The 25,867-nt window shown below is 37.8% G+C and overlaps 1 protein-coding gene across 3 annotated transcripts in view; it reads left to right on the top strand.

Annotated features, from left to right (window-relative positions):
• Positions 1 to 4,582: 4,582 nt before the first annotated feature.
• LOC149162410 (protein DJ-1 homolog B-like) overlaps positions 4,583 to 25,867 on the top strand; it is a 172,966-nt gene continuing 151,681 nt past the window's right edge. The window contains exons 1-4 of one of the 3 annotated variants that reach the window (XM_089437255.1): positions 4,583 to 4,779; positions 4,878 to 5,078; positions 5,966 to 6,115; positions 6,786 to 6,971. In XM_089437255.1, the coding sequence (XP_089293381.1) occupies positions 4,759 to 4,779; positions 4,878 to 5,078; positions 5,966 to 6,115; positions 6,786 to 6,971 (558 nt within the window). In that variant the 5' untranslated portion in view covers positions 4,583 to 4,758. Of the gene's footprint in view, positions 4,780 to 4,877; positions 5,198 to 5,965; positions 6,116 to 6,785; positions 6,972 to 25,867 lie in introns of those variants that run through there. The other 2 variants (XM_089437256.1, XM_089437257.1) reach the window with 2 other exon arrangements.

The raw sequence follows: 25,867 nt of genomic DNA, 5'->3' as shown, positions 1-25,867 counted from the left end.
CGCAAATGAACTGCGAGTGAATTGAAGGGCATAGGGTTTCATTACCCTAAAAAACTCTCGATAGCCTGTGACCATGTGATGTTCATCTCGGTGATCCAATGCTTATAGTGAACCCTCGACCATGCAACTGACACTTGGCGAGTGAGGACCCTGATTTGAGAAGGTTCTGTGTAAGCTGGGTGCAGGGTTACCATCAATGGTAGGTTAAGGCAACAAGAGGACCATTAAATTAAATAATGGTCAACCTTACAATTTACAAAACTTAGTAAGATAAATAAATTTGTTTCACTATCCAAAAACGTGACTAGGGTCCACTTTTTTTTTTTTTTTTTTCAAAAGGTGGAAAAACCTATCAAACTCAGTTTGTCAAACCAACAGTGAGGACAGCCATCTCTGGCTGCTATCCGCGAATGTCAGTTGACACATCACTGTTATCAAGGAAAACCACGCCACCTGAAATAACCCGCTGGTGGTCCGTAAGGGAGCAGGCTTTCACTCCTGCCAGATGCCTCTGGGTCTTGGGCCGTTAACCTGTTTCCTTACGTCCGAGGAAGACGAGCTCTTAGCCAAGCAGAAGCAGTTTTAGGGCATACTCCAGGCCCGACTAGGGTCCACTTGTACGGTAAAACTCTTGACTTATTTAATTTCATATGTATTAAAAGAAAATTCGATTATGAGTAAACTGATGCGATGATTTTGAATGAGTTCATAGGTATGAAAGTAATATTTTTTTAATGGAGTGTAATTAGTAAGAGTTTTTACATGGGGATAATTTTTTTTTTTTTTTTTATTCAACTTTCTCATTTTTACTTTCTCTACCTTTTTACTTTAAATGTTCTTTAATAATTAAAGAAATCCTAAAGCCATAACTTTATTTATATTAGATGATTATGAAACTAAACCACCAAACTCTATTTCCATTGGTGTTGTTCATGATGTCCAACTCTCTTTTTATGATCCATTTTTCAAAAAGATTACCACAACCAAATTTCAAAATTTCAAACTTATACTATGTTGGTATTTATTTAACTGTTCCCATATATTTCTCGAGAGTTATATGGAAATTGTTATGTTAAATGGTGCATAATTAAGCGGTAGGCTGGTATATCATCTTTTTTTTAATTCAATATCAATATCAAATAAACAATATTATATTTTGTAAAAAATATATTATAACAATTTTATATTAAATATTAATGAAATTTAAAATATATTCACTTGTAATTCTTATTAATTGATTTTTTTGTTTCAGGTTATATTTTCTTTCAATATTAAATATTAAAGATAATTATGTTTATTATATTTTTATTTAAATATTAAACATTGTTTTTTATTTTTATATGTATCAAGTAAATAATTTTTTATTAAAAGCAATAAATTGAATTTCCTTATTGGTATATTCTTAATATTTACTTATCTATAAATTTGTTTATTAAAAAAATTATAATGGGATGCATATTTTTATTTTTATTTTAATATTTATGTTATATATATTGGATTTTATAATAAAAATTTTGAAAATATGAATTTATGTAACTTTGGAATTTTTATGTGAATAGAATTCTTTTTAAGGATTAATTATAAGTTCACTGTTTGAATCTATAGTGTATAATCACACTTTTTTAAGTTTTTGTTTTTGTTTTTATTTTCTAATTGAATTGTAAAATAAAAAATAAGAATTTAGATAAAGAAGCTTTGGAATTTTTTTATGAAGTGGAATTCCCTTAAAAATTTAATGTATGTTTAATGTTTGAATATAAAATATATGATGTCACTTTCTTTAGGTTTTAAGTTGTTTTTATTTATATTGAATTATAAAATAAAACTTTGGAAAATTTATATGAAGTGGAATTCCTTGAGGATTTATTGTATGTTTAATGTTTGAATCTATAATACATGATCTTACTTTCTTGAGTTTTTAAGTTTTTTTTCTTAGTATTTTTAATGTTTCTATATGTCACCCATATCTTATGGGTTATGATGTCACTTTCTTTATGTTTTAAGTTGTTTTTATTTATATTGAATTATAAAATAAATTTTTTGAGAATATGAATTTATATATATATAAAAAAAACTTTAGATAATTTATATGAAGTGGAATTCCCTAGGATTTATTGTATTTTTAATGTTTGAATCTATAATACACGATCTTACTTTCTTGAATTTTTAAACAATATTATATTTTGTAAAAAATATATTATAACAATTTTATATTAAATATTAATGAAATTTAAAATATATTCAATTGTAATTCTCATTAATTGATTTTTTTTGGTTTCAGTTATATTTTCCTTACATATTAAATATTAAATATAATTATGTTTATTATATTTTTGTTTAAATATTAAACATTGTTTTTTATTTTTATATGTATCAAGTAAATAATTCTTTAATAAAAGCAATAAATTGAATCTCTTTATTGGTATATTCTTAATATTTTACTTACCTGTAAATTTGTTTATTAAAAAAATTATAATGGGATGCATATTTTTATTTTTATTTTAATATTTATGTTATATATATTGGATTTTATAATAAAAATTTTGAAATATGAATTTATTTAACTTTGGAATTTTTATGTGAATAGAATTCTTTTTAAGGATTAATTATAAGTTCACTGTTTGAATCTATAGTGTATAATCACACTTTTTTAAGTTTTTGTTTTTGCTTTTTTTTTTTAATTGAATTGTAAAATAAAAAATAAGAATTTAGATAAAGAAGCTTTGGAATTTTTTTATGAAGTGGAATTCCCTTAAGAATTTAATGTATGTTTAATGTTTGAATATAAAATATATGATGTCACTTTCTTTAGGTTTTAAGTTGTTTTTATTTATATTGAATTATAAAATAAAATTTTGGAAAATTTATATGAAGTGGAATTCCCTTGAGGATTTATTGTATGTTTAATGTTTGAATCTATAGTACATGATCTCACTTTCTTGAATTTTTAAGTTTTTTTCTCAGTATTTTTAATGTTTCTATATGTCACCCATATCTTATGGGTTATGATGTCACTTTCTTTATGTTTTAAGTTGTTTTTATTTATATTGAATTACAAGATAATTTTTTTGAGAATATGAATTTAAAAAAAAAAACCTTAGATAATTTATATGAAGTGGAATTCCCTAGGATTTATTGTATTTTTAATGTTTGAATCTATAATACACGATCTCACTTTCTTGAATTTTTAAGTTTTTCTTTTTATTGGTATTTTTAATGTTTCTATATTTCACTCATATCTTATGGGTTGTTTAGGTTAGCATGGAGACATAGGTGCAGAACTGTGCAAATAATGGAAGAATGTTGAGTAATGTGTTAGATGCCCTCCTGCCTAATGTAGAGAATTTATAGTATATCTATCTTAAGGGGGAAATATTACATTGGTCCATTTCATAAATATCAGCTCCATGAGGCACCCTTTCATGAAGAACTTCCTAGGTTACCTGTGCCTAATTTTTACTACACTCTCAAGAATATTGTATTTGAAGTTGCAAAGAAGAAAGAATGATTAACTTGCTCCATTCACTTTCGACACACATATTTAACTTCTCTTCTTGGAGATTGGTGAATGTTTTAGGCAAACTGTGTATAAATGGAGACGCGTATAAATGGAAACACCTCTAAAGATCACTCACAAAGAAATTTGATCTGGAAAGTCTGGCTTAGACTATGAAAGACAAAGGAGGTTTGGTCTGGGATGCAATTATCAATGAAAATAAACTCTTAGAATTGTCAATGAAAATAAACTCTTAGATTGAACACTTAGGAAGGAAGTTTCTAGTGCCTCTTTTTTGAGTAGATTGTTTGATTGTATTACATTTAACATTAACATTTCTTTTTCACTCAAATTCAGCTATAGTTAGATCATGTAACATATCGCATCATTTTTCATCTATGTTCTTCTGATACAAATGCTAGTTATTTTTCAAAATAAAACATTATAAATTGCATTGATCAATACTATACTAATAGTAATAAATAAACAAATCAATTATAACAACGAATGATAATTATATATTGTTAAAACCTTCACTAACCTGAAATAAGAATAACTAATACTAATAATCCCACTAATAATTAACGACTGACTAAATCACTAAAAATTCTCCATTATTTAAAATTATAAAAAAATTAAAAACATCATAGCTTTAAATAAAATCTTTTCGAAGGGAGGAGAATCGATCTCTGATCGTTGATCACGTTCTCAGTTGCGCCCCAACCAAACGGGGAAATCAATCAACACACGGGACCCTGTAACAAATACATACGTTTTTTTTCTTTTTTAAATACAGCGTCTGCGACAACGACAGAATTTTTTTTCCTTTTTAAATACAGCCTCTGTGACAACGGCAGAATTTGGTAGTGTTGGTTGGTATCACAAGTTTAAAATGCAAATTTAATATTTCATATTTTTTCAACCAGTGCAAAAAAACAATTGGATTTCAGCTAAAACAATCTTAAACAATTTTTTTTCCCATATTTCAACCAAAGATTCCAAACAATAATTACATAACGCATATAAAAATTTACCAAAAGAAGAGGCGGCTGATTGAAAACGAGAGGCCTGGACTATCCCAGAAAAAAGTAGAGGCGGCTGATTGAGAACGAGAAGCATAGACTTCATGAGAAATTCATTAAAACTTGGGGTTGCAAATATGCCATCCACTTCACCTAAATCATTTCACGGTGCACCATCTCCATTCATACGTACTCATTTGAAGAGGTCCCTGTATTCTGCATCCAGTTATCCCTACAGCAATGGAGGCACCTCAGAAAAAGGCAAGGAATTAAATATATACATTATGGCATTAATTTAACACCAAAAATATATGTCTTGATGTTTACAATCCTGTTTTGTTACGTTTGTCGCAACACAGGTCCTTGTTCCAATCGCATATGGCAGTGAAGAAAGCGATGTTGTCACGCTAGTAGATGTTTTCAGTGGAGGTGGTGCACTAATCACAGTGGCATCGGTCGAAAATGATATACAGATCGAGTGCTCAAGTGGCGTAAAGCTCATAGCAGACACCTTCATTTCAGATTGTGAATCCCGAATATTTGACCTTGTTCTTCTACCCGTATGTCACTAGTTATTTGAATGCTTGTGGCGCTTTCTAAAGTTTATGCAAAACGCACCTTTTCCGCCGCCTTAGCCGTTATCCGGAATTTTTTGTTTTTCATGATTTCAATCGATCCGGTGAGTTTCAGGTTTTTTTTTGATGTTCTGGTCCCTTGGGTATGGTGGAACCATGATCGGGATGGAACCGTGAGTGCCCTGGAATTCGTGGAATCCATTCCTGGAAAAAAGTGTGTTTTGTAGAAGTTTTAGGTTTTAGTGATTTTTCTGAGATATAAGTGATTTATGAAGTGGACTACAGAATTAGCTACTCTGGAAATTGGCTTTGGGTTGCAAGTCCTGCAAGACGAAGAAATAAAACATCCATCACTCTTGTGATAGCATCCCTTAGAGGGACCTGTCTGTTCTGTGGTCCCATTGCTTGTTCTTGTCTTTGAGCTGCTTTCCTAAATGCACGCTTTTTAAACCACAGTGGCATATAACTGGTTAAGAATTTTGTCTCGCATAAAGTATCACTGATGTTTCTAAAATCAAGAGAATCAAATATGTATCTTTTAAAGGGAAGAAATAGCCACAAGTTTAATGGCCAGAATTTTATGTTCTCTGAGTCAAATTTTGGATGATTAATTAGATATTCCAAATTAGATTTTGCTGGGACAACTGTTGGACAAACTTGTATAATTGGGTTTTGCTTTATAATTTTTAAAGGGCAAAATTGTGTATCAGGGGTGGGTTGTTGTTTGGGAATAGTAGGCGTTTAATGTCTTTTATGAGATTTTGTGAAGTGTTTGTCCTCTTTGTTTTTGCTGTTTCTGAGGGCAAAAAGGTCATTTATTTCAGCTTGATGAATTTGAGGTCTTTTTTAGATACTGGGATTTATTGATGTAGGGGGGCATGCCTGGTTCGGAAAGATTACGAGACTGTAAGGTGTTACGAAAGATTACCGAAGCTCATGCAAAGGAGGGGCGGATTTATGGTGCCTTCTCTGAAGCCCCTGCTGTGGTTTTGGAGACATGGGGCCTGCTGAAAGGATGTCAGGTAAGGCCTTTATAATACCCAATTCTGTTTTGATATGAAGAAGGATTGATTTGATGGTGTTGGATTTCATTTCTAAATTGGTGATCACTAACACAGTTGCTAGGGTATAGTATTATATAGGTCTTTTTGTAAATCTGGACATTAAATATATATTGGTAGTTTACTGGTAAGGCCCTTTGTGATGGATGTATGAGTAAAAAACTAGAATGAACAGGCAGTAGAGTTCGCATGCCTCTGTCAACAACCTATTTAGTCGATTAACCTCCTATGGTAGTCTCTAAACTCATATCTGTTTTCTGTATAACCACTACTTGTCTGGATGTAATTAGTTCGTGAAAACTCTGGTCTGATTCACAGGGGAAGGTTAGAGTTGTCACTCTGTTCCGATTCCCTATTGTTCGAGTTATATTTTCTGCCTGTTTCAAGATATATTCTTAATTTATCGGCTAGTATGTAATTTAGTATAATGAACAGCATTCATCATCATGCTATTGTTTTTGGTGATCACATTGCATCTTTTAATGTCCATATAGGCAATTGGCATTGGAGATTTTAGGAATTTCTATGATACATTGGATGTGCTATGAATAAATATTTATATTGTCATAGCAAGCTAAATATAAATTGTGGAAGCAAATTTGATCCTGACTGTATTTGTTGTTGATGCTAGAAGGCAACATGTCATGCTTCATTTATGGATCAGCTATCTTCTACTGTTGCTGTTAACGCTAGCATGCAGGTAGATGGGATGGTCACTGCTAGCCAAAGCCCTAGGTCAACATTGGACTTTGCACTTTCCATCGCTGAACAACTCTTCGGCAAAAAATTGCTAGATGAAGAGCTGTTGAAATTAATGGTCAGTTATTTACTTTGGCTTAGGTTAGATTATCTCTGTGTTTTTATCTTTAGAAAGTTTGAATGACTAATATGAATTGTAATTGTATTACTGTCTTCAATAACGTAATGATGAAAGCAGAGTAAGTTTCAGTCTAAAATGAGATATGTATGAAAGATTGATGATTAATATGAATTGCAATTATATTACTTTTTCAATAACATAGAGATGACAGAAGAGTAAGTTTCATTTTAAAATGAGATATGTATCTGTATAGAACTTTGGAAGGTAAATTTTTTGTCTAGACTACCTCATTTCCTATTCTTCTACAAATCCAACATATCCATGAAAAAAAAAACCTAGAAAGGATGAAAGAGTAAGTGAAAACGAAAAATAAAAACATGGTTTATTATTGTAAGTATACTTACGTTCTCACTTTAGTATCTTTCATGAAAAACTAGTGCCCCTTATGTTGTACAATACCTCAGATATATTTACATGTATTATGTTATCTCAATAGTAGCATAATCAGATTTGATGAGGAGTTGCTACTGTGAATCCAGCTTGTTGGAGTATCTTTCGTAAAGCTAAGTTTTTCATGTTTTTCTCTAGCTAGGGATTTGGAGAACTTGAAGGATTATGCTGGCTTATCTTAAGTTGAGAGGATGTTTTTCAATTCTATATTTATCTATATGTTGGAAGTTTTCAGCTATACAAAATTGTTTTCTTGCAGATCTGATTCTCAGCTATCATTATCTTCTTGGATTGGTAATTTCAAGCACTTGTATGCCTTGCTGATTTGACATAAGTTGAGGCTGAAATTGTTAAAGGTTTAACATTGATATTGAAAACAATAAGACAGAATTTACTTCTGTAAGTTTTGTTATCATAAAGTGATTTTCAGATTTGGTTAGTTCATGATAAGATTATCTAAGAGCATTGAAACTTGTGGCAGAAGTTTTTTATCTTTTCTCTTGAATTGCCCAATGGATTGGGGTTGTTTAGAAGTGAAATATTGTCTGCTGCTCACTGCTGTTTTATAATATTTCAGATAAGCCCTAAGAATGTAAACTCACATGAACTAGATCAGTGAAACCTTCAGGAAACAGGTGAAATTATTAAAGTTGCATTAAAACTAGAATTTTTGAAATTTCTACATGGTATGAGAGAGCTATTTTGGCTTAGATCACTCTCTTAGTGGAAGATTTAGTTGGTATTTCAGCTATGCTGTACCTAGGAGAGGTGCTTGACCTTGTTGAGTTTGTTCGATGTGATACACCAACTTGCTTGGAAGAAGTTCTTAAAACCTAGAATGTTATTAGGGGAATTTTGAGGTAAAAATGGGCCTCGAAAGATGATGATGTTAGCCTCAGGAGTACATATTTTTGGTGGGAAAAGAAGAAAAATATTTTTTTAATTGTATTTTGGGCTTATCACCTTATAGGTTTACTCAAATGTCAAGTGTAGGAAACTATTGGATGCAAAATTAAATTCTTCTTTCAAGAAACACATTCTTTCATATATTTTCAATTTTTTTTTCAGTGCGAGTCTACTCAAAAGTATGCGGAGTGGGCAGTCATTGGATGTGGAATTAAAGCGTAATTTTAATTCTGCATCCAACAGGTGTCTATACTTGGCATTTGAGTAAACCTATAAGGAGATAAATTGACATACAAAAAAAAAGATAGTTTTCTTTCTTTTACTTAAAAAATTCATCTCTATTTTATATAATTTTTTTTTTATTTTCTTTCCCTTGGAAAAATCTAGGAGAATTGACCCTGTGACCCATTTTAGACCTCAACATTCCCTTCATGTTTTGTCTACTTTATGTGCTATTGATTTGGGATTTGAGGATTATTTTAGGATGTGCAAGATGATTTTTGGTCTTAGAGAGTGTGATAGGTTGGAAGGAGCTACGCATTTTGTTCCTTGGAAGCTTATGTTATAGATGCTTGTGGAGGAAGCCTATCTTTGGGATCATGTTGTGAAAGTGGTTCTAGAACTTGTCAATGTAGCTCACTGTAATAAAGAGGCCAAGGCAAAGAAAATCATTCTTGACTTTGTGAAGGATTATTCATTGCTCATATTGTAGAGAAGACAGGAGATAAGGATATGTTTGGGGCTTTGACGATTTTTTTCAAAGCAATTGTGTCTCTTGTTAAATGCTCTTTAGAAACATGCATGTGGTCCCTGCCTCACCAAATTAGGTAACCCCATAGGATGAAAAATTTCTCCTACATTTGATAGCCATCCAACCAACAACCCTTGCCAGCCACCATTTAACAATGATATGCCATGTGCATTTGCCATTTGCATCATCCATAGGCATCTCACCATCTCACATTTGCACTTGGATGAAGGCGGGTTGCTATTCAAAAGGTACTTTGATCATTTTGCAATTGGGTGCTTATACTTGTTTGTTTTGGGCATTTAGTATGGATGACGGGGTGATTTGGAAGATTGATAGACCTTGACCATAATTTTGTTCTCTCACCTTATCAGGGGGTTAATTTTTATCCCTAGTCCAGTAGGACCTTTCTTGAGGCCTTAAGGTTAAGGAGGGGCACTATTGGGACAACCATGATTGAGATAGCATGTTCCACTCTCCCCTATACCATACTTAACACTTTCCATTCCACATTGCAAGCCCCATATCTCATCTCCATTTTTTGGGTACAACTTATCATTGGTCTTTGGGATTTGGCACTTTCATGTGCACATACCTTGAGTAGGGCCGAAAAACCATTGTCTTAGAGATTGATGCAGCTAAAAGAAAGGAAAACGCATATCATGGTCACAAAAAAAGAAAAAGAGGAAAATCAAAATGCAAAAGATGGCCAAGGACATAATATTTGTGCGTGTGAAAAAACCTAGCTTGAGCTTTACCCTTCTCATTAGCTATCACGTAGTTCCTGAGCACATGATGCTCCATTACATCAAAAAGGAATCCTTGCATGTCCCAACCCTGATGAGCGAGAAATTGACTCATCTTAAGGGGTAATCAAACCGCTACATCATAAAGAGCAAGCTCTAACCCTTAAGCTATATGCGGTAATACTAGGAATAATCAAGAAGTAAATGGTGCACAAGAGGGGTGGAAAAACCAGGCTGAGTCGGGTAACTCATGCCTCCACAATTGCTCCTTCCTTACATCCATACGCTCAGGATGTGTGCACCCCGAATTGCTCCCTCCTTACATCCATATGCTTAGGATGTGTGCACCCCAAATTGCTCCATCCTTACATCCATACGCTCAGGATGTGTGCACCCCATCAGCTAGTCCCCTTTGACCATGCCACTTAGCCATGAAGCCTTTTCCCCTTCGTTATGACATATTATAGCACTTGTTGATTGAGGGGTGGACCTGGGAATTGTCACTTCCCCTTAGGGGTTGGAAGCACCTAATAGGGTTAACTATTAACCACCCCTACAAAGAAATGAAACAACTTTGCAAGGACTTGGTCCAGAGATTAGAAGCTCATTCTTTTTTGAAGCATTAACATGCCCTTAACATTCATGTTTGGTCCACTAGACGCATTATTGATCTTAGTCTCTGATGGATGGTTGCTTTCACTAGAATCCATGTTGTTTTTTTCAGGTGGTCCACAACAACCCAATTCTTGAGGGTGTTAATTTTTGCAACTGCGGTCAAATTCTACCTTGGACAACTTAAATAACCAAGATAACGATTTCATTAGATTCCACTTTTCGAGAGGACCAAAATTGACCTAAAAATCACCCAATCTGGTCAAGCAGAATTTGAGTTATGAATTATTTTATTCATACATGTATTATGGAATGGGTCAGCCCTAACTGCTTGGGTCAGCCTTAAACCCAAGTGGACCCTCAGGAAAGCCTATAAATAGAAGAGACCTCAAACTCATTTAGAATTTTAGACACATTTGATCAAGCTATCTTCTCTTCTCTTTTGTCTTGGTTCGCACAGGTTTGACGAAAGGAGTTCGCGCAAGGGTCTGAAATCACAGGCGTGAGGTTCACTCTGAGTTAGGGTTTTCTGGTTTCTGGACGCTGGCACAGAACATGGCATTTTAATCCCTAGATGCTGGCACACAGTGGTCATGACAACGTCCAAAGAGCCTTGGACGCTGGCACAAAGGCTTATGGGAGTGTCCAGGGCTTCAGAGGCAGATCTGGAGGTGTCGGTCCTCAGACGCTCGCATAGAGTGGTCCTGAGAGTGTCTAGGTTGTCCCAGACGCATGCACAATAACTACATGGGAGCGTCCAAGGGTTTTTGGGCAGATCTGGTAAGTTGGTCCTCAGATGCATGCACAGAATGGCCTAGGAGCGTCCGGGCTGTCATAGATGCTCACACAACTCCTCCTCCCTATGTCCGAGATTCAAAGATGAGATTTCTTTATTCCGAAGTTTCCGCTCAGTGATAGCAGTATTCAGTAGTGTTCGGTACAGTGATAATAGTATAGAGCAATTGACTTCAGTTTGTGACAGCACATTACAACCATCAGTATGAGGGTTTTGATTTCTAGCATGATTAGATTTGTTTCATGGATATCATAGTTGTTTTGTTACATAGATAAAGTTATGGATCATTGTACTCTCTTTTGCTATATCATTTGATGACGATCTAAGAAGAAGAAGATTTGCAAGGGTTTTCCCCATAGTGGGTTTTTCCCTGGTCTGGACCAATCCTGTTGTCTCTATGTGTGTGCATGTTTTTCTTCTATTGTTCCTTTATATTCCTTTGCATTGATGATGATGACGTTTTTCTTCTATTGTTCGTTTATATTCTGTTGCATTGATGATGATGATGTTTTTCTTTCTACATAATTGCATATTCTGATAAATAATGGTGTAGTTTTGAATAATATAATGATAATATGGGGTGAACTTAATTTATTAATGAAGAAATGCAATTATAAAAGCAAAGAACAACATAGTCCTATGAAAAATTAACATGGTATCAGAGTTGGACTAAAGAAAATCCATGGAGATCACCCCGAGGATGACACCTTTGATGAATGCAAGAAGAGGATGGTGAAAACCTAAAAGAATTCTAGGGTTTGAAGAAAACCTTAGGAAACTTGATTATTAGGGTTTGATGGATTCTATGAGGTTAGGGTTGGAGAGAATGTTAAAATTTGGGTACCATAGGACAAGTGGTTCCCTAAGGCTTTGATCTTTGGCCTAGGGAAAAGTGTCCAAATTTATTTGTACTTTTCTCCTAAAGTGACTTTATAAGTGGTAATGTCAATTTAATTTAAAAGTGACTTTATAAGTGGTAAGTTACATTCTAATTTAAAAGTGACTTTATAAGTGGTAAAGTTACATTCTAATTTAAAGGTGATTTTATTAAAGTCAATGAAGAATTAGAAAGTGAAAAAGTGACTATGGAAATAAAAGGCTTAGTGGGTTTTTATTTAAGTGGGTGAGTTAAAAAAATAGAAAAAGTGAGAATTAAATGCACATTTATTCTCATCCCTAGATCTAAATGAATCTCAACCATTAGATCTTAGGGTAACCCAAGAGGTCATTTAGAGAGTAAAAGGAGAAGAGAAGAGGAAAAGATCATTCATTCTTTCATGAGCATTTGAGAGAAAGAGAAGAGAGATCAAGGAGAAAATTTCTAAGCGGTGAGGAAGTGAAGGAGAGCAGCAAGAAGACACTTCAGCAAATCTGGGCAACAACATTTATTGGCACGCATCCTAAGGAAAAACCGTACAGTAGGAGAAAGACACAGAAATCGAGGAAGAGGGACAACAACAATGGCACGAATTTCAAAGCAGATTTGGACACGAATTTTGAAGCAGATTTGGACGCGAATTCAAGGCAGTCGTACTGATGAAAGGAAAACGCATATCATGGTCACAAAAAAAGAAAAAGAGGAAAATCAAAATGCAAAAGATGGCCAGGGACATAATATTTGTGCGTGTGAAAAAACCTAGCTTGAGCTTTACCCTTCTCATTAACTATCATGTAGTTCCTGAGCACATGATGCTCCATTACATCAAAAAGGAATCCTTGCATGTCCCAACCCTGATGAGTGAGAAATTGACTCATCTTAAGGGGTAATCAAACCGCTACATCATAAAGAGCAAGCTCTAACCCTTAAGCTATATGCGGTGATACTAGGAATAATCAAGAAGTAAATGGTGCACAAGAGGGGTGGAAAAATCAGGCTGAGTCGGGTAACTCATGCCTCCACAATTGCTCCTTCCTTACATCCATACGCTCAGGATGTGTGCACCCCAAATTGATCCCTCCTTACATCCATATGCTTAGGATGTGTGCACCCCAAATTGCTCCATCCTTACATCCATACGCTCAGGATGTGTGCACCCCATCAGCAAGTCCCCTTTGACCATGCCACTTAGCCATGAAGCCTTTTCCCCTTCGTTATGACATATTATAGCACTTGTTGATTGAGGGGTGGACCTGGGAATTGTCACTTCCCCTTAGGGGTTGGAAGCACCTAATAGGGTTAACTATTAACCACCCCTACAAAGAAATGAAACAACTTTGCAAGGACTTGGTCCAGAGATTAGAAGCTCATTCTTTTTTGAAGCATTAACATGCCCTTAAAATTCATGTTTGGTCCACTAGACGCATTATTGATCTTAGTCTCTGATGGATGGTTGCTTTCACTAGAATCCATGTTGTTTTTTTCAGGTGGTCCACAACAACCCAATTCTTGAGGGTGTTAATTTTTGCAACTGCGATCAAATTCTACCTTGGACAACTTAAATAACTGAGATGACGATTTCATTAGATTCCACTTTTCGAGAGGACCAAAATTGACCTAGAAATCACCCAATTTGGTCAAGCAGAAGTTGAGTTATGAATTATTTTATTCATACATGTATTATGGAATGGGTCAGCCCTAACTGCTTGGGTCAGCCTTAAACCCAAGTGGACCCTCAGGAAAGCCTATAAATAGAAGAGACCTCAAACTCATTTAGACACATTTGATCAAGCTATCTTCTCTTCTCTTTTGTCTTGGTTCACACAGGTTTGACGAAAGGAGTTCGCGCAAGGGTTTGAAATCACAGGCGTGAGGTTCACTCTGAGTTAGGGTTTTCTGGTTTCTGGACGCTGGCACAGAACATGGCATTTTAGTCCCTAGATGCTGGCACACAGTGGTCATGACAACGTCCAAAGAGCCTTGGACGCTGGCACAAAGGCTTATGGGAGTGTCCAGGGCTTCAGAGGCAGATATGGAGGTGTTGGTCCTCGGACGCTCACACAGAGTGGTCCTGAGAGCGTCTAGGTTGTCCTAGACGCATGCACATTAACTACATGGGAGCGTCCAAGGGTTTTTGGGCAGATCTAGTAAGTTGGTCCTCAGACGCATGCACATAATGGCCTAGGAGCGTCCGCACTGCCATAGACGCTCACACAACTCCTCCTCCCTATGTCCGAGATTCAAAGATGAGATTTCTTTATTCCGAAGTTTCCACTCAGTGATAGCAGTATTCAGCAGTGTTCGGTACAGTGATAACAGTATAGAGAAGTTGACTTCAGTTTGTGACAGCACATTACAACCATCAGTATGAGGGTTTTGATTTCAAGCATGATTAGATTTGTTTCATGGATATCATAGTTGTTTTGTTACATAGATAAAGTTATGGATCATTGTACTCTCTTTTGCTATATCATTTGATGACGATCTAAGAAGAAGAAGATTTGCAAGGGTTTTCCCCATAGTGGGTTTTTCCCTGGTCTGGACCAATCCTGTTGTCTCTATGTGTGTGCATGTTTTTCTTCTATTGTTCCTTTATATTCCTTTGCATTGATGATGATGATGTTTTTCTTCTATTGTTCGTTTCTATTCTGCTGCATTGATGATGATGATGTTTTTCTTTCTACATAAGTGCATATGCTAATAAATAATGGTGTAGTTCTGAATAATATAATGATGATATGGGGTGAACTTAATGTATTAATGAAGAAATGCAATTATAAAAGCAAAGAACAACGTAGTCCTATGAAATATTAACATGGTATCAGAGCTGGACTGAAGAAAATCCATGGAGATCACCCCGAGGATGACACCTTTGATGAATGCAAGAAGAGGATGGTGGAAACCTAAAAGAATTCTAGGGTTTGAAGAAAACCTTAGGCAACTTGATTATTAGGGTTTGATGGATTCTATGAGGTTAGGGTTGGAGAGAATGTTAAAATTTGGGTACCATAGGACAAGTGATTCCCTAAGGCTTTGATCTTTGGCCTAGGGAAAAGTGTCCAAATTTATTTGTACTTTTCTCCTAAAGTGACTTTATAAGTGGTAATGTAAATTTAATTTAAAAGTGACTTTATAAGTGGTAAATTACATTCTAATTTAAAAGTGACTTTATAAGTGGTAAAGTTACATTCTAATTTAAAGGTGACTTTATTAAAGTCAATGAAGAATTAGAAAGTGAAAAAGTGACTATGGAAATAAAAGGCTAAGTGGGTTTTTATTTAAGTGTGTGAGTTAAAAAAATAGAAAGTGAGAATTAAGTGCACATTTATTCTCATCCCTAGATCTAAATGAATCTCAGTCATTAGATCTTAGGGTAACCCAAGAGGTCATTTAGAGAGTAAAAGGAGAAGAGAAGAGGAAAAGATCATTCATTCTTTCATGAGCATTTGAGAGAAAGAGAAGAGAGAGCAAGGAGAAAATTTCTGAGCAGTGAGGAAGTGAAGGAGAGCAGCAAGAAGACATTTCAGCAAATCTGGGCAACAACATTTATTGGCATGCATCCCAAGGCAAAACCGTACAACAGGAGAAAGACACAGATTTCGAGGAAGAGGGACAAAACAAAAATTGAGGAAGAGGGACAACAACAATGGCACGAATTTCGAAGCAGATTTGGGCACAAATTTCGAAGCAGATTTGGACGCGAATTTCAAGGCAGTCGTACTGATGAAGTCTGTATAGTCTATATAGTCAGTACAACAAGTTTTGGGCACGTTTTTTGAGGCAGGCCATACAACATTTAATGTTGTTTTATTGCTGGAAATATTTCTGTTTTGGATGTTTTCTGATTGGCATGATTTTCGAGGTGGAGTTCAAGCATGGAAATCGAGATAATTTGTAATTTGTGGTTGCTGGAATTTTTACTGTGTATTTCAGTTTCTCTGTAAAAGCATTTTCAGAAATAAAGAAGAGCTCTCAAATTGGTTTTCCCCAAGAGTTGTAGGGGGTTTTTCCAGGGTCACATTGACCAAAAATCGGTGTTATTTTATGTGTGTGACTATCATAATTTTGTTGTGTTTTATTTCTGCAATTTCACCAGTTGTGAAATCTTTAAATTTGTGTTTTCAGAAAAATATTGTCATTTCCAAATTTTAGAATTTTTATCATGCTTAGATTTAAAACTAAATGCATGGAATGATAAGGAAAACTGATAACGGAGTGGGGGTTGAAATTTCGTCATGGTATTAGAGCTTGGTTGGCTGAAAAGTGCAGTTTGGGACAGCAAAGTGAAAATTAAAGCAAGCTGATTTTTACACGGAAATCAGAAACTTTTACCACGAATTTGAAAATTTCAGTTGAGTAGGACAGTGAAACATGTCTTTGGGTTTGAGAGTGGAAGACAAGTTGGATGGGCAGAACAACTACAGTGCATGGAAGGAGAGAATTCAGAGCATCTTTGAGGAAGCAGAAGTCTGGGGCATTATGGTAAATACCACATAGAACCCAGTAGTAGTACCTGCTGACCCTGTACAATTGGCAAAGTTTAACAAAAATAATGCTAAGGCAAAAATATTGATTCTGGAAGGAATCAAAGACCATGTCATTCCTCATGTGAGAGGAAAGACTTATGCACATGAGATGTGGACAACCTTGACCAGTGTTTACCAAAGCTCAAATGAAAACAGAAAAATGGTCCTAAAGGAGAAACTGAAGGCCATTGAAATGGCTAAGACTGATAGTGCTACAATATACCTCACAAAGATCACTTCAATGAGAGATGAGTTGACAACAGTAGGTGAGATCATTGCACCCACTGAGTTGGTGAGGATTGCTTTGAATGGTCTTCCCAAGACTTGGGAGAATTTTGTGGATGACATTGTTGCACGGGAAAACCTTCCCGATTGGGAGAGGTTGTGGGATGATTGCATTCAGAATGAGATCAGAAAGAACCATCTTGGGGCAGCCAAACAGGTGGAGGAGGATGACAATGTGGCATTGTTAGCAAGAGGCAAGAAGGGCAGAGCAAAGAAGCAAGCTTCCAACAGTGGAGGCAAAGGCAAAGGTAAAGGCAAGCAGTAGAACAAGGAGAAGGACTATTCCAAAGTCAAATGTTGGAATTGTCAAAAGTTGGGACATTATGCTGTTGTGTGTCCGGAGAAGAAGAACAAGAAAGGGAAAGACAAACCCATGGTAGCTTTTGCAGAGATAGAGAGCTTCTCAGAGAGCTTTGATCGGGAGTTTGGGTTCATAGCTTGTGAGGCCACTAGTGCAGGATCACTTGCCATACAGGTTCAGAGGGAGTGCATTCCCCGCTACTAGCAGAGCATCTTCTAGCATTTGGTATGTTGACAGTGGCGCTTCCCGCCACATGACAGGAGTCAGAGAGTACTTCTCAGAGCTTTCAGAGGGTGATACTGGTATGGAGGTACTACTTGGTGATGACAGCATTATTAGAGCAGTCGGTGTGGGGACATTGACATTTGATGGGGGACCCAAACATCCCTTGAAAGTGTCAGATGTTCTATATGTGCCTGGAATGAAGAAGAACCTGATATCCGTCTCAGCACTTGAGGAAAGAGGGTATGAAGTGTTGTTCAGGAGAGGGTAGGTGCTTATATATCCTAGGGGAACTCCAGCTTCTTCAGCTAGAGAGATTGGTGTGCGCCATGCCAAAGTGTACAAGTTCTCATTCCATCCTGTGATGGCATTGAGTAGCAGCACCCGAGACAAGACTAACCGCAGATCTAGTAGTTCATAGTTGTGTGAGATTTGGGGCACATGTATCATGGGGCCTTGAGTACACTGTGGGAGATCACCACTGCTGTGCCAGATTTTAGTTCCAATCACCTTGATGTATGCGGAGGATGTGCTATGGGGAGGTTTGCCAAATCCCCTTTTACTAGCAGTGACAGCAAAGCGACTGGGATCCTTGACTTGATTCATATCGATGTGAGTGGTCGGATGTCTCATGTATCCTTGAGTGGCTATGAGTACTATGTTTTATTCATTGATGACCACTCCAGGAAGTCCTGGATTTATTTCTTGACGACCAAGAGTGAGATCTTCAAGCGGTTTCAAGAGTTCAAAGCTCTTGTGGAGACCCAAATAGGTAGGATGATCAAGGTCCTCAGGTCAGACAATGGAGGGGAATATACCCTTGGTGAGTTTGTTGATTTTTGTACTGAGGCAGGCATTAGGAGGGATTTCACAGTTCCTTACAACCCCCTGCAGAATGGGGTTGCAGAGAGGGAGAATAGATCCATTGTAGGGGCTACTAAGGCCATGCTTCATGATTAGGGGTTACCTTTATTTTTGTGGGCAAAGGCCTGCAACACTTATGTGTACTTGCAGAATAGGAGTCCACATCGTGCCTTGGGGAATGTGACTCCGGAGGAGGCTTTTTCTGGGAAGAAGCCTAATGTTGGGCACTTTCGTATCTTTGGGTGCCTTGCATATTCTTATGTCCCCAATGAGAACAGGACCAAGCTAGAGCCCACCGCAGACAAGGGCATCTTTGTGGGTTATAGCGAGACTTCGAAAGCTTATCAGATTTATATTCCCGCGCAGAGGAAAGTGGTTGTTAGGCGGGATGTGAAGTTCGAGGAGGAGAGAGCTTTTAGGAAGTCACGGGAGTTAGAGTATCCAGAGTCACCAGACCCTCAGGACTGAGTCAGTCACAGGGATCCAGTGGTCAGGGATCAAGAGGTACATCGATTACAGTGTCACGTCCATCATTGAGTAGTGGCTCTCAGAGTCAGGTGGGTGGTTCTTCGGGCAGCATGCAGGGTAGTTCGCAGAGCAGTTCACAGGGTAGTCAATTAATGGATAGTTCGCACGGTACTTCAGCATCTACAGGCATTGATTCAAGCATGAGGTTAGTTGGCAGGCCTTCAGGAGTTCAAGCTTCTGATGATGATGAGGATTATTTCACTCTGGTGGGAGAAGTATGCTCAGGGAAGAGGAAGCCCAAGTGGCTTCAAGATACCTTGCGCGAGGCCACATCAGTTGTTGGGCCAAAGAGACAGGTTAGAGAGAGTAAACCACCTGAGCAGTTCTGTAATTACATGGCATTGGTAACAAGCATTGTTCGAGCCTTCTAGTTATGAGGAGGCAGCCAACCAGCAGGTCTGGAGAGAGGCCATGATGGAGGAGTATTCTTCTATTATGAAGAACGATGTTTGGGAGGTAGTGCCGAGGCCTGAAGGTAAATCAGTTGTTACTTCCAAATGGCTCTACAAGATAAAGCATGTTGCAGATGGCAGCATCGAGAAGTTCAAGGTTCGATTTGTGGCGAGAGCATTCTCATAGGTAGAGGGAGTTGACTATGAGGATACCTTCACTCCCGTAGCTCGGTATACATCTATTCGCTCCATTATATCGATTGCAGTAGAGATGGGTTGGAAGATCCACCAGATGGATGTGAAGACCGCATTTCTCAATGGCTTCATTCAGGAGGAGGTTTATATTGAGCAGTCGCAGGGCTTTGAGGTGCATGGGAAGGAGTCCCATGTATGCAAATTGAAAAAGGCACTCTATGGCCTAAAGCAAGCTCCTAGAGCTTGGTACTCGAGGATTGATACATACTTGTAGTAGTTGGGTTTCACAAAGAGTGAGGCTGATCTGAACCTATACTTCATTATGGTGGGTGAGAAGCCTCTCATTTTGGTGTTGTATGTTGATGACTTGATCATCACTGGTGTAGAGAGACTCATTGAGGGCTGCAAGAGAGATCTTGCTTCAGAGTTTGAGATGAAGGATATCGACTTGATGCATTATTTTCTGGGATTGGAGGTGTGGCAGGAGGAGGGGCATTTCTTCCTAGGACAAGGGAAGTACATTGTGGATATTCTTAGCAGATTTCACATGGAGGACTGCAAACCCATGTCTACACCTATGATCACTAACTGGAAGAAGCTTCACGCTTCTGATTTCGAGTTGGTGGATCCTACTCTATACAGACAGCTGATTGGTTGTTTGATGTATTTGGTCAACACTCGACCAGATATATGTTTTGCAGTTAACACTATGAGTCAGTTCATGTGTGAGCCCAGGAGAGTGCACTAGGTGGCTGCAAAACACATTCTTCGTTACTTGCAGGGGACTGTGGATTTTGGTCTGGATTATAGACAGGGTGATGGAGTGAGACTAGCAGGGTACACGAATTCAGATTGGGCAAGTTGTGCTTCAGATAGGAAGAGTACTTCCGGGTGCTGTTTTGGGTTGGGTTCGGCAGTTGTGTCGTGGATCAGCCGGAAACAACAGTCAGTTGCATTGAGCTCAGCTGAGGCAGAGTATATGGTTGCTAGTTTGGCTAGTTGTGAGGCCATATGGCTTCGCAAGATGTTGTTTGGTCTATTTGGTCAGGCATTGAGACTTTCAGTAATTTACTGTGATAATCAGAGTTGCATAAAACTCATGGAGAATCCAGTTTTTGATGACAGGTCAAAGCATATAGAGATCAAGTATCACTTCATTAGAGACTATGTTCAAAAGGGAGCTGTCAAGCTTGAGTACATTTCCACAAATGAGCAGGTAGCGGACATTTTCACCAAAGCCTTACCACGGGGCAAGCATGTCTACTTCAGAGACAAGATGGGAGTGGTGAGGAACACTTTCCTCAGTAAGAGGGAGTGTTAAAATTTGGGTACCAGAGGACAAGTGGTTCCTTAAGGCTTTGATCTTTGGCCTAGGGAAAAGTGTCCAAATTTATTTGTACTTTTCTCCTAAAGTGACTTTATAAGTGGTAAAGTCAATTTAATTTAAAAGTGACTTTATAAGTGGTAAAGTTACATTTTAATTTAAAAGTGACTTTATAAGTGGTAAAGTTACATTCTAATTTAAAGGTGACTTTATTAAAGTCAATGAAGAATTAGAAAGTGAAAAAGTGACTATGGAAATAAAAGGCTAAGTGGGTCTTTATTTAAGTGGGCGAGTTAAAAAAATAGAAAGTGAGAATTAAATGCACATTTATTCTCATCCCTAGATCTAAATGAATCTCAGCCATTAGATCTTAGGGTAACCCAAGAGGTCATTTAGAGAGTAAAAGGAGAAGAGAAGAGGAAAAGATCATTCATTCTTTCATGAGCATTTGAGAGAAAGAGAAGAGAGAGCAAGGAGAAAATTTATGAGCAGTGAGGAAGTGAAGGAGAGCAGCAAGAAGACATTTTAGCAAATCTGGGCAGCAACATTTATTGGCATGCATCCCAAGGCAAAACCGTACAACAGGAGAAAGGCACAAATATCGAGGAAGAGGGACAACACAGAAATCGAGGAAGAGGGACAACAACAAGGGCATGAATTTTGAAGCAGATTTGGGCATGAATTTCGAGGCAACCGTACTGCTGAAATCCGTACGGTCCATACAACAAGTTTTGGGCACATTTTTCAAGGTAGGCCGTAAAACATTTAATGTTGTTTTATTGCTGGAAATTTTTTTGTTTTGGTTGTTTGCTGATTGGCACGATTTTTGAGGTGGAGTTCAAGCACAAAAATCAAGATAAGTTGTAATTTGTGGTTGCTGGAATTTTTGCTATGTATTTCAATTTCTCTGTAAAAGCATTTTCAGAAATAAAGAAGAGCTCTCAAAATGGTTTTCCCCAAGAGTTGTAGGGGGTTTTTCCAGGGTCACATTGTCAAAAAATTACTGTGTTATTTTATGTGTGTGGCTGTCATAATTTTGTTGTGTTTTATTTCTGCAATTTCAGCAGTTGTGAAATCTCTAAATTTGTGTTTTCAGAAAAATATTGTCATTTCCAGATTTTAGAATTTTTATCATTCTTGGATTTAAAACTAAATGCATGGTGTGATAAGGAAAACTGATAACCGGAGTGGGGGTTGAAATTTCTTCAGAGAAAACCCTGGTTTATGAGATATGGAACCCAGTATGGTCAATGTGAAGATGCTCAAGCACTTGTGGGAGATGAAGCCCTAGATGGGATAATCCCTAGCAAACGTGGCTGGACAACTAAAGGCAACATTGGTATATGGACCATAGGCATTGATGGCTTTTGAAGATTGGGTCAAGAGGGAAATGAGCACCTCTCATTAAAGATAAGTATTTCTTGACTTATGATGCCTCTTACTTGTGTCTAGATTTATAGATCTGATGATTATGTTTATTGATTATACTTCCTGCATATGTATTTGAGTATATGGATGTTTCTAACCTCCTTGATGAGATGTGATGAGTAGATCCTTCTTGAGGATCATTTGAAATGCAGGAAGGATGGCCAAAGCTGGAAATGGTAAAGAGGCACTATATGAAAAGGTGCACAGGTATTTGAATATCACAAGGTATGCATAGTATGTTGTATTTCAACTGTAACATTGGATGGCTCGGTAAGCCCTAAGGTATGATGAGAATGTCTCTTTCTTTGATGGCTCATACATGCATATGAAAGTGACTTGGATCTATGTTTTCTATGATGAAATGATGCACCTGGTGTTGAACATTTTGATCTTCTTGAATTATATGAGGCTATCTAAGGTTGATACATTGATGTACTTGATGTTTGGCTAACATCTATCTGTTGGATATCTTGATCCTATAAAAGGCTAGCACCTTGACTCTAGTAAATGATACTCTTCATACTTGTCATGATGGATTTCATAAAGAAGGATAGCTCATTGACTCTTTGTTAAGTTATGGTATGTTCTATGCTTAGAGCAGCGTACTTCTTTTTATTATTATTATCCACAGATTAACAATCACCTGTACAGTAAGTAAAGTGCAGATAGAACATTAAACGATTGACAGAAAACAAGCTAAGACAAGAGATACAAGATGTGGCAGCTAGCTAGGGACCAACCCCAATATGGGGAAACCCTTTGATCAAATCTTCCTTTATCTTCAATAATTCAGCAGAGAGAAATAGTACATAAATCTGATTTACATCAGCAACAACAAACCCTAGATCAGTGGCATCAGCGACATTAGTCAATATCTGTCAGATCATCTAGATCAGCGGCATCAGCATCATCGGCATCACCGGCATCATCGGCATCATCAGCATCATCGTCATCACCGGCATCATCGACGTCCTTCCTTCCACACGTGTGAGAGAAGAGTCCCTTTCTGCGCAGTGGGAGAAGAGCTTCTTTTCTGCGCAGGAGAGAGAGAGAGAGATGTGATGAGATGTGTGTGCAAATGAGGAAAAGACCTTTTGTATTTATACACAACTATTGATGATTGAATAGATGCGACTATTGGGCTTCTGAGCCTACATGAGTTGCTAGTTGGCTTGATAATTATTCCATAATCAAAATAAATTCATATCTCCATAAATACTTATCGAAATCGGATGATCTTTAGATCAATCCTACACCTCTCAACGAGAGGAATCTAATAAAAATATTATCAACCATGAATAAGATGACCCACATGGAGTTTGGCCCTAGTTTCCAATTTTAACACTCCCTCTCAACTAGGGAGAACTCCATCTGCAATCTGTCTGTTGGTTGCTACTATTCATCCATCCAATGCACTGCCTTGTATAGCTTGACCCTTGCTCTGTTCCTCTTTATCCTGCCTGCTTTGCTCAATTTTGTTCTGCCCTCTTCTGTTCTGCCCTGCTCTGCTCTGTTCTGCTCTGCTCTACTTTGTCTGAATTATGAAGAAGAAGAAATGATCAAGGATGTATCATACTGACTCAAAGTCAGTCTCAGAGTGTGTACCACTGGTCCTAGACCAGTCTCAACCGACCCGAAGTCAGCGTCATAGTGGGTACAACTCCTACAACTGGTCCCAGACCAGTATCATCCTCCACTGACTCAAAGTCAGTCTCAGAGTGCGTACCACTGGTCCCAGACCAGTCTCAACCGACCCAAAGTCAGCATCATAGTAGGTACCACTCCTACTACTGGTCCCAGACCAGTGCTCCACTGACCCGAAGTTAGTCTCAGAGTATATACCACTGGTTCCAGAACAATGAAGGTCATCCTAGCATAGGGAGTACGGTAGATACAACGATGCGTTCATCGGTACTACTATGGTCCCTATCCTCATTTCCCTGCTCATTGATCAGATGAGAGGTACTTCCCATGAGTCCCAAACTGCATGGGTAGGATGCCTCGACAGGAGAACTAATCATCCTGTCCACAGGAGAGCGAATCATCCTGTCCACAGGAGAGCGAATCATCCTGTCCCACAAGAAAGCGAATCATCTTGTCCACAGGAGAGCAAATCATCCTGTCTAGTGGATGCCACGGAGAACTAATCATCCTGGCCCACAAGAGAGCGAATCATCCTATTCCACAATCGCCATGGAGAACACATCATCCAGGCCTCACAGGAGAACTAATCATCCTGCTAATGGAAAACACATCATCCAGACAGGAGAACTAATCATCCTGCTACACAATCGTCATGGAGAACACATCATCTAGACCTCACAGGAGAACTAATCATCCTGCTACACAATCATCATGGAGAACACATCATCCAGACCTCACAAGAGAACTAATCATCCTACTACATAATCGTCATGGAGAACACATCATCCAGACCTCACAGGAGAACTAATCATCCTGCTACATAGTCGCCACGGGGTGTCACAGGGAAAGTTTTGATTCTTTTACCCTGTACACGTACACCACCAGGGGATGGTGAGTCACCCTGTGGTCATATGTCGCTCCAAGAAGTACCCCCCCCCGGAGCTTCAAGAGCTCCATACATCATACATGACCCTCATCAGAGGGTTTCTGAACGACACCAAGTCGTTCTCGGAAAGTCAAAAATTTGACCTTTCCTAGGGGCTTTGTCAGAATGTCGGCGACCTGTTCATCTGTACCAATATGTTGGAGCCTTATAGCTCCCTGCTGCACCATATCTCGAATATAGTGGTACCTGATATTGATATGCTTGGAGTGATCATGAAATACGGGATTCTCTGATAAACGAATCCCACTCTGGTTATCACACAGTATCACAGTGGTATCCAATGTAAATCCAAACAGCTCACTGAAGAGCTTTTGTAACCAAACTACCTCACAGGAGGCCATGCTAGCAGCAATGTATTCTGCCTTGGCGGTGCTCAGAGCCACCGACTTTTGCTTCCTGCTCATCCAGGATATCGAGGCAGATTCCAAAGAGAACCAGCACTGAGAAGTGCTCTCCACACTGCCTGCTCACTCAGCATTCGAATAATCATGCAGTTTCATATTTCTGGCAGTGTATCTCAATCCATGAGAGATTGTGCCCCAAAGACATCTCAGAAGATTCTTGGCATCAATCCAGTGAGGCTCAACCAAATATGAGCTCACCATGCTCACTGCAAAACATATGTCCGGATGGAGGTTCACCAAGAACATCAACGCGAATGAGTTTATGAAACTCAGAGGCATTTCCCAAATCTGGTCTGACATCACTACCATATAACTTCTGAAAGTTAAGATCCTCGAGGTAGTCACAGGCTTGCAGTCCACCATACCGGAGCTTTCCAATATTGTCACCACATATTTTCCTTGAGATAGGAAAATTTCCCTTGGATTTTGCCAGACTTCAAGTCCTAGGAAATAGTGCATCAGTCCTAGGTCCTTCATTTCAAATTCAGAAGCCAACTCCCTCTTACATTTGTGAATGAGAGGGTCTGCACTTGTTAGAAAGAGGTCATCCACATACAGCACCAGTATGAGAGGTTTGTCATCTTCAACCTTAGAGTAAAGGTTAGGATCGGCTTCACTCCTAGTGAATCCCAGCTTCATCAAGTAGCTATCGATCCTCTCATACTATGCTTGGGGTGCTTTCTTCAGCCCATAGAGAGC

This window comes from Pinus tabuliformis, chromosome 5_2 (genome assembly GCF_031772625.1).
Source record: "Pinus tabuliformis cultivar Carrire ecotype Pingquan chromosome 5_2, CPIR1, whole genome shotgun sequence".
Lineage (NCBI taxonomy): Eukaryota > Viridiplantae > Streptophyta > Pinopsida > Pinales > Pinaceae > Pinus > Pinus tabuliformis.
The sequence above is the reverse complement of the archived record's forward strand: the minus strand, read 5'-3'. Positions and strand labels throughout refer to the sequence as shown.